The sequence below is a fragment of the Monopterus albus genome, unplaced genomic scaffold (assembly GCF_001952655.1).
Source record: "Monopterus albus unplaced genomic scaffold, M_albus_1.0 scaffold447.1, whole genome shotgun sequence".
Taxonomy (NCBI): domain Eukaryota; kingdom Metazoa; phylum Chordata; class Actinopteri; order Synbranchiformes; family Synbranchidae; genus Monopterus; species Monopterus albus.
In genome coordinates, this window is record NW_018128327.1 from 105,883 (window position 1) to 116,004 (window position 10,122).

Consider the following 10,122-nt stretch of genomic DNA (forward strand, 5'->3'; position numbering starts at 1 on the left):
GTGAACTGGCACAATACAAACAGAATAAAATTGAATTGTATGCTCACCAAATTTCATATCTTGTTGCTGCAATCCCAACCACAAAGAGGAAGTGATCCTATAAAGAGGAAGTGTGACACCCAGAGTGCACGCATACACATATTCACTCCCTCACATGCAGAGGTTAGTGGGAGTGCTCACAAGTCTAGATGCCAGTGCAGAGAGACAGTCATATTCAAACTGGGTTCAGGGACAGTTTCCTGCAGCTCTGCTCTCAGATCCACCATGAAGCTGTATGCGATCGCCTTCCAGTGTGCTCTGTTCACACTGGTTGAACAGGTAGGCAATACTGTGATTGTTTTAAAAATCTACTTTTATCTTCTAAATGTTACTGTAAAGTGTCTGACCAGGTCAAATGTAGATATATTTACACGCGGTAATTAGAATTTATGTTTTACCTGCCATATCTAATTTATGATTTCAGGCAACTCGGCATGATAGCTGTGTGTGTGAGTTGACAAATTCAGAGCAGAGATTCCCTCATGACAAACTCAGCACAGTGGAAGACAATGCATCAGAATGCAATAGCAACATCACCTCACAGAAGGTAACTAATGATGGTCATTTCTAAACCAAATCTGCCTACTCAGCCTACTCCAAATAAATATACATTGTAAATAAACACTTGAATGTATGCATTCTTGGCAAAGGAGTCCTGAGTGATGTACACTGATCAGAAATAACATTATGAACACTGGCTGGTGAAGTGAATAAGACTGACTACCTTTTACAGTGGTACCTGTCATTGTGTGGGGTATATTAGGCAGCAGGTGAGCAGGGGCTGTAGTGGTGATATCACACCTAGAGTGGTGAGGCTGTTGAATTTGTCTAAAAGATTCTCTCTAACTCATCCTAATGACCACAGTTTTCTCTCCTTTTACATAAGTTTTTTCACTGAATGGTAGACACATCTGTGCTCTTCCTGACAGTAGAACTGTGGAAGCAAATGGATTCACAGAAGATGCACAGTGAGCTGCAGAGTGACACGAGTGCCAACCAACTGCCATGTTGACTCTTATGTAAACAGTATTAAGCAGGTGGTCATAATGTTATGGCTGATCTGTGTATAATCCATGAGTCTCCCCACAGACCATGGAGCTGGAGAGTCTGCTGCTGGGTTTGGAGCGACGCCTGCCCCAGCTGCAGGAAGATGTGGCAATACTCGAGAGGGAGAATGATGGAGAACTTTATGGAGCTCTCAGCCTGCAGGTGATAGAGAATGAAATGAGGGATATCATGCAGCTCATCGAGAAGCTCAACAGCACCACCCTGGGACACCAGCGACTCATAAGTGACACCACCCAAAAGGTCAATTCACAAACGGGTGCTGCTCAACACTGGTATTATCTAAGAAGGGAGTGTCTGTGTGCAAACTTAAAAATGATTTTTTTATCATCATTTATTTATAACACATTAAAAGTAGCAGTAAGACCTTTACTACATCATCCCATAGAATGTCCAAAATATGCACCGCTGCTTTCTTAAGAGTTGTGACTTTTAATCTATACAGTTTCACTGTTCTAGAAACAAGTGTTGCAATATCTGTTTGGTATTGTCATTATTTTGTGTTAACAGTTGATATAATGACTGTGTATTGTGAAAGCATTTGCTTGTAGTGATGCTCACCCAACTCTGCAATTCCCTTCAACTTTACCCCATCTTTATTTATTTATCTTTTTCAGCTCATAGTTTTGATTTTACACCCCACAACTACACCTTGGGTTTTGATACACTCCCACAGCTACCATCAGTACAGTTTCCAGCAGCATACAGCTGTAGTCTTTAAAATAAAATAAAATAGGCTTAGTGTTCACTACCTGTTCAATGCCCAATGACAAATAGAAAAGATCCGTGATTAGCCTAGCTTAATACTGGACTTGCAAGAAACAATGTTTCCAATGTTGTCTTATGCGCAGGTTTGGGAGGGTTACTTTAAAATTTTATTTGGATACAGTTATAAATTACCTGTTAAAATGTATTCAGTAACATAATCTAAGTATCACAATATTACAGCAACTTGATGACTTTGTTACTTTTCGATTACCTCAATATGTAAAAAATATGCAGCAAATATGTAAATAAAAACATGATAAAAGCAATAAGAGTAAAATAGATTTTACTTAAGTGTATTCTGTAAGACAACAGAACAATGTAACCTTAAGACTAGAATTACCACTTCTGAGTTGTATGCCTCCGCCAACTAGTCAAATTCACAGTAATGGACAGACCTGAGGTCACTGACTTTGACCTTTGTCCACCAGAATCTCAGTTCACCCTTGAGTCCATGTAGATTTTTGTGCTAAATTTGAAGAAATTCCCTCAAGGTCTTCTTGAGATATCATGTTCACAAGCATCGGCGTGGATGTACATACGGACAAATGGACAACTCCACTCATCGTTCTAAGGGATTTTATCAGAGCAAATCTCACCCATGAACTGCCCAAATATAGACAGCACTTCAGTTGTTCCACCAGGGGAAAACAAACACTTGTAGCCTTGCTACACAAGGCTGCTAACACTCTCATGTGCCTCTGCATTTTGAACAGGTGATCATGTAAAAGAGTTTTCAAATTTCTGCAGGCCTCAGTTGAAAAATTACTTCACATACAGCATGTATATTGTGATGTCTGCTGTGCTGTTGTCTCTCAGGTCGAGGACCTCAAAGCCGAGATGGAACAGCTGGAAAAGTATGACACCATGCAGGTGGTGAAGAGACAAGAAGCTAGCAAGCTTCTGCAAAGGGAACTGGGCCAGTGCTTGAAAGGACTTTACCCCACCAGCCAACCGACTCAGCCTCCACATGGTAAGTCCTAAAATCATTCTTCACATGGTGTAGTGGTGAGATTTATTTTTATTTGTCTTTTACTTTCCAGAGAAATTAAGAAAAAATCTATTCATGCAGCAATTGTTTTTCTGGGTACATTGTGTAAACCAACAGAAAACTGATTTAGTCTAATTTGTACTCAAAATGACTTGCTTAATATTTTACTTGATGTGAACAGACCATAATCTCCATCAAAATGACACCCATCATCAGAGGCCATTTTATTTTTGGCTCCATTACTTTTTTCTTTATATATGTCACCACTTGCTTCAATCATATCAAGTCACAATCTTCATTTTCATTTTTATGTGGATGATATCCAGATTTATATGCCATTGGTACTATCCGACTCAAATGCACTTACTCCATTGCATAACTGTATTCGGGATGTTAAGAAATCGCTCGCCCAAAATTTTCTTCACTTAAATGAGAATAAGACTGAATATATTGTTATCAGCCCTGATCCAGTGACACTGTTATACAGCTTAGGTGCCTCTGCCCCCTCACCTATAAATATGGTGAGAAACCTTGGAGTAATATTTGATAACAGCTTTACTTTTGATAAGCAGATTAGGGCTGTGGTCAAGACCAGTTTTTTCCACTTTTAATGAAGGTGAAGCCTTTTTTATCGCGTGGAGACTTAGAAAAAGCAGTCCACGCTTTTATTACCTCATGATTAGACTATTGCAATGCCTTGTACGTTGGTGTTTCTCAGTCTGTGCTGCAGAAACTTCAACTGGTTCAAAACGCTCGGCTGTTGTTAAACACTCCCAGGTATGCCTGCATTACCCCGTTCTTTTTTCACTGCATTGGTTGCCAGTACAATGGAGAGTTGATTTTAAGATGCTGCAATTTGTCTTTAAAGCTATACATGGCCTCACCCCACCATATCTGTCAGAGCTGCTATCTATCTATGCTCCACGCCGAACCCTGCGCTCCGTTGAGCACTTGTCCTTAGGCCCGACCTAAAAAATGGGGCAACCGCTCATTTGCTGTCTATGGTCCCAGACTCTGGAATTCATTACCGCCTGGGATTCAGTCTATAAGTCTACTTTAAAAACTCATCTTTCTAAACAGGCTTTTGGTGTTTAATCCGTTTTATCTGCCCCAAAGGGACATGGTTTAACTTGTTGTTTTATACTATTTTATTTTGATGAAACTTTATATTGCTAGGATTTTATAATCATGTGTTTTTGGACTGATTTTAGTATTTTTTAGTTGATACATATGTTCCACTGTGCAGCACTTTGTGCTCTTTGGAGTTGTAAAGTGCTATATAAATAAAGTTTATTATTATTATTATTGTATTTGTATGGCACCGATTCACAACCATCATCTCAGGGCACTTTACACAGTCGGGTCCAGGCCTCCATTTTTTCTCATCAATCAACACACAATACTTCATAGTGACAAAGTGAAAACACAATTTTCTTGTGTTTTGAAAATTTATTAAAAACAAAACTGAAATATCTCATTTACCCGCATGTAAGTATTCAAACCCTTCACTTAGTACTTGGTTAAAATGACAGCCGCAGGTCTTCTTGAGAATAATGCTGCAATCTCAGCACCTTTCTTTTGGAATTTTCTTCCAAAAGAATCATTCAAGGTCAACCAGGCTGGATGGGGAGCATTGATGCACAGCCATGTTCAGGTCTCTCCAGTGATGTTCTTTTGGGTTCTGGTCTGGACTCTGGTTGGGCCACCCCAGGATTTTCAAAGTTTTCCTTAAGCCCCTCCTGTGTTTTCTTGGCTGTATGCTTCAGGTCGTTGTCCTGTTGAAATGTAAACCTTCACCCCAGCCTGAGATCCTAAGATTTGCTCTATATTTTTCTGCATCCATAATTCCCTTTATCCTGACTAGTCTCCCAGCCCCAGTCACAGAAAAACACCATCACAGCCTGATGCTGAGAATGATGGAGGCTACTGTGCTCTTGGCCACTTTCAATGCTGCAGAAATTTTCTTGTATCCTTTTTTTGATCTGCGTCTTGACACAATTCTGTCTCGCAGATCTTTGGACAGTTCTCTCGATCTCATGGCTTTGTTTTCACTCTGACATACAACATCAACTGTGAGACCTTATATAGACAGGTGTGTGCCTTTTCTACATTTATCCAGTGCATTAAATTAGGCACGGCGGGACTCTAATCAAGCTGTAGAACCATTGATAAGAATAGGGTGCACCAGAGCTCAATTGCAAGTGTCATAACAAATGGTCTGAATACTTACTATATCTACTGTACATTGAGTCAGTGTTTTTATTTTTAACACTCCAAAAAGCCTGTTTTCAGGTTTTCAAACCTGGTTAACGTAATGACAAATTAGCGCCATCTGTGGTGTTGACGCCACAGATGGCTGCCATGGTTCTGTACCTGAGACTTGGCCAATAAAAGTGATTAAATTTATAAGTACCAACCATAAGTATGTAAATCACTGTGATGAAGAGGACAGTGGTAAAATCTGCTACTAACATTTCTCATTCATAATTTCTCAATACCATAATTTTTCTGAAGTTGCTCCAGGAAACTGGCTTTAGGGTGCACATCTGCTGAGGCCACTCACATCTGTAAAATGCCCTCCTTAATCGCGTATAAATGATCAGGAAACTGTAGGAGGCTCTCACCACCATTAGAGAGTAATTGTCAACCAGTGAATGTGCCTCTCAACCAGCTGTACAGTTTTTTCCCTGATTCATTTTGCATTTTCCCCTCAGGTGGCTGTCCCCATGGTCAGTTTGTGAACATCACTGAGCCCGATGTGAACACACTATCAGAGTATGGTAACTCCCACAAGTATGGAGCCTGGGGTCAGGATCCCAAACCGGAGGCAGGGAAGGAGAGATGGTATTGGCTGGTAGTGATGACTTCCGGCAACAGATACTCAAACTATGTCCGTCGCTACTCCAGCAAGAGCTCTCTCATTGCTGGGGTGAGCGTCCCAGGTAAAGAAGTGCCATTGTTTTACAATAAGTAAGTGAAGTAAGTGCCTTAGTTAAACAAAATGTCTGACTTGTACTGCCTAAGACACAACACAAGACTAGTGTTTCACCTGAGAAGTTTGTTGTATCAAAAGCAAATTGATTTGTCATCAGATCCACCCAGAGTTTTTGGTTATAACCTCCTTCTGTAATTTGACAGTTTGACCATTTACAAGCAAAATTCACACATTGCCAGAGCCATATTTTACAAACCAGAGTCAATCAACAATTTTCATTTTTGTTTTCAGTGGCCCAGAATTAGCAAAAGGTCATTATTTTTGTCTCAAAAGCATTTTGGTCATAGGCCAGTGTAATAGTTATTTATCCAGATCAATTCATTGTTAGATTTTATGGCATTGCAAGGCACCTAAAAAATGCTATTTATGGTTACTGTATAGCCACTCCTCTTCTTCTTTTTGTTCCAGGTAATGTCCAGATCCACTCCACTAACCCAACCACCAACACTATCCAGGGTCCTAATGTGGTTATGTATGGAGAGGCCCTGTACTACAACTGTTACAACCAAGATGCTGTTTGTCGATTCAACCTCACCACCAAAACGGTTACCACCTTACAACTACCTAAAGGCACCAGGTTCGCTGCTCAACTTTGTCTTTAAGTTCATTCATAACTGAATTAAGTTAATGTTTTATTGATGACAGACAGCGAGTCCAAGTAAATGAATATACTCTAGAACAGTTTTGAAGCATGAACTAAGAGGTTTAAAAAATTGAATTTTGCACTAACATACATGGGCTCAGTGTCTTGTGTTCGCATTTAATGCCTAAACAGTATATATGTGTATGTCTATATATGAGGAGAAGCCCATAAACTGAACATCACGTCTGTCCCCTGTCTGGTCAGATTTAACTCAAAGGGTAACTTCTGCCATCTTGAGGAATGCTACCCATTCACTGACATGGACCTGGCAACAGATGAGTCTGGTGTATGGGTGATCTACACCACCACCCAGGACTTTGGCAACCTGGTGCTGTCCAAGGTGGAGGAGGGTGAACCGCTGAGTCTTGGCCAAACCTGGCACACCTCGGTCTACAAGCAGGCAGTGACCAACACCTTCATGGCTTGTGGCGTGCTCTATGCCACACGATATGTCAACAAGGGCACAGAGGAGATCTTCTATTCTTTTGACACTGCGACAGGGGCAGAGAGGTTCAACATCGGCATCTTCATCTTCAAGATGGCTCCCAACATTTATGCCCTGAATTACAGCCCTGTGGACCAGATGCTTCACGCCTATAGTGATGCCTACATGGTCTCGTATAAGGTTTTGTTTGAGTAATGCTGACAACATTTTCCATAAAAAGCCTGTATTTAAATAATGGCTCACAAATAAAAATCAGTATTTAAAAAAGACTTGGCAAAAAGCATTGAGGTTGTGTGAAATGACCTGTACTACAATTTAAACATAATAGACATTTGCATTCTACTCAGTCCATCAGTACAAAAACATTCATGTCATACTGAGTATTCCACTGCTCTAATTTTATCATCTGCATCTTCTACTGTTTCCATTTATTAAATTCACATGCTTCTACTTTGTTGATCCTTCCACCGTTGTTAAGCGCCTGCCAATGAAACACAGTACATTGTACAGACAGAGGTAATGGCAATAAATGGCAATAATTTCCGGAATCCACCTAACGCAACACTGCTTTCTGTGTTCAGATTTCAAGTTTCAAATGTTTTTTTAGCACAAAAAAATAATTTGAATCACCAAAGCTTTAGAAAAATCCTTGTAAATATTTCTGATTACCATACTTGCCAATGTAATTTTCAATTTAGAAATACTGTGACAAGCCCAGCAATATACAAGTTGTTTATTTAGGCCAAGTGGTTAGTCCCACACTTCACATAGTATACAGTAAGAGTACACCTAACAATTTCAAATCTAAGTCTCACATCTTAGGGGTGTGATCATAGTTACTAAGGAGTTGCAATGGGTTTTGAACTGGAGAAAAAAAAAGAAACGCAACACTATTGGAATTTGGGTGTTTGGTTTCATGGAATATGTATTTTAAGCCGTTCCTGTTTAGGGATGCAAAATACGGGTGGAGAGAATGGAAATTTATACAGATACCCTCAAGATCCTACTTACCACCACTGCAGCAGAGGGAACTGCATAGGAAACCACAACAACACTTAAACTAGAAAAATGAATTTTGTTAATGTTTGTGGAGCCATGATAATTCTGTTTTATTGTAGTTTTATTGAATCTGTTGTGTTTTTTCTTTGTTGTATTGTGTGCTACGGCAATCTTAGCTCATCCAACAAAAGCGGACTTTTGTCTTATCAGGATGTCAAGCAAGATTACTGGGATAAGCCAAGCCCAGCTTTCTGACATCTTTAAAAAGCACATTTGTAGGAAGGTTGAGGCTATTTTGGCTTATCCATATCATCCCTTGTTCAAACAGCAGTGGTGAAAGAGGTACTCATATCCTTAACTTAAGTAGAAGTAACAATATAGCAGTGTAAAAAAAACTCTGTTACAAGTAAAAGTCTCATATTCCAGATGTTCACTGTGCCTGTCCCCACCTGTCAGTGGATCACCAGATTTCTGACAGACAAGAAGCAGCAGGTGAGTCTACTTTCCCTTTATCCCAACAACTGCACCTCAGAGGAACCCCTCTGTAAGACTCCTGAAGTTCGCAGATGACACAATTGTTATCGGTCTTATCTGAGAGACAGTGACAAGTCAGTCTACAGATGGGAAGTTGAACAGCTGGTCCTGTGGTGTGGTCAGACAGTGTACTTTAGGAAGAGACCCCACCCTACCCCCCCTCACCATACTTAGCAGCAATGTATCAGCAGTAGAGCCCTTCAGGTCCTGGGCTCCACTGTCTCCGAGGACCTGAAGTGGATATTCAACAAAGGCACAGCAGACGATGTACTTCCTGTACCAGCCCAGGACGTTCAACCTGCCTCAGGAGCTGCTGACTCAGTTCTACACACGAATCATCGAATCTGTTCTCTGCACCTCCAGCACTGTCTGGTTTGGCTCAGCAACCAAACAGGACAGGAACAGACTCCAGCGGACAGACAGGACTGCAGACCCCTCACATCCTGGACACAAACAGTTTGAGCTCCTCCCCTCTGGTCAGTGCTACAAGTCACTGTGCACCAAAACAACCAGACACAAGAATAGTTTCTCCCCCCCGGGCCATCAGTGTAATACCTTGTAAATACACCTATCTATCTGGAAAACTGCACCTAAACTGTGTGTATATATATTTCTATATTTATAAGCACTTTAATTTTTATTTTCCTAATAAGCATTTCTTTTGCACATTATTTTTCTTTTCTTTTTGTCCTCTCAGCCCTTGTTTACCTCTCTATTTGTTGCTTTACATAAGAACGTTGTGCATACACACTGAGAGACAAACAATGTTGATTCTGATTCCAATTCCGATTCTGACATTAAAGATACTTTGACTGGTATGTGACTGGTAAACTTTCTTCTACCTCTTGGTCCATGCGTGTGCAATACAGACACAAGAATCTTCATGTATTCCAATTAACACTGCTACAGCTGTGCTTATTTATGTCATCAGTGATGGTAAATACATTACTGAATAGAAAAACTGTGGATCCTTTTCATTTCCATTATAAAAACATGGCATTGATTGTCTATGTGAACTAAATGATTACTAATTGTTGTCAAAAAATCTTTACTAAAACATGAATGGTTCTGTCATTGTTTCTCAGTGTACTGTAGATGGCAGTACTGTTCCACTGCAGTATCCAATCAGCAGAATTGCTGTGCAGACTGCTCCCTGTCAAAACTTTAACTACAGAATTTGTACATTTCACTCAGGCTACCAATTAATAGCCAACTAAACTTTGTTAAAGATACATGGTGACAGAAAATGTAGCATTAGTTAAGGCAGTCAGAGTTTGATCCAGTTGATCAGTTTAGGTCCACCTAGCTAACACTAAGTCAGTCTAATTCAAGGGTCCTGCAATAATTCCTCCTTCAGGAAGGTGATCATGTTCAGTTTGTGTTCAGACCATTTCAGAGAGGTGTTGTTTCAACTGTATGATCATTTTGGAAGTTAGTTCTGCTCTTGAACTGCGCTGTATTATACAGAGAGCTTTCCCTTACTGTTACCCGTATGCAGATCTGTTGTTACTAGATTGCATTTGTTTTAACTAGGTGTGCCTAGTTGTCTTTGCATAACTAGTGTAATTGTGGTGGGTCCACATGGCCCAATTCCTGAATAAAGATGGCACAGAAATAAAATACTTAAAATAAAATATTTAAGATGC

General features: G+C 40.1%; 1 protein-coding gene across 1 annotated transcript; it reads left to right on the forward strand.

Moving 5' to 3' along the window:
- The first annotated feature begins 208 nt into the window (after positions 1 to 208).
- On the forward strand, positions 209 to 7,160 carry LOC109952269 (olfactomedin-4-like). Its single transcript, XM_020587256.1, has 7 exons — positions 209 to 318; positions 464 to 586; positions 1,129 to 1,347; positions 2,689 to 2,842; positions 5,575 to 5,802; positions 6,264 to 6,432; positions 6,703 to 7,160. Exons 1-7 carry the CDS (start codon positions 265 to 267, stop codon positions 7,136 to 7,138), a joined length of 1,383 nt encoding a protein of 460 aa, XP_020442912.1. The 5' UTR covers positions 209 to 264; the 3' UTR covers positions 7,139 to 7,160.
- The last annotated feature ends 2,962 nt before the right edge of the window (positions 7,161 to 10,122 follow it).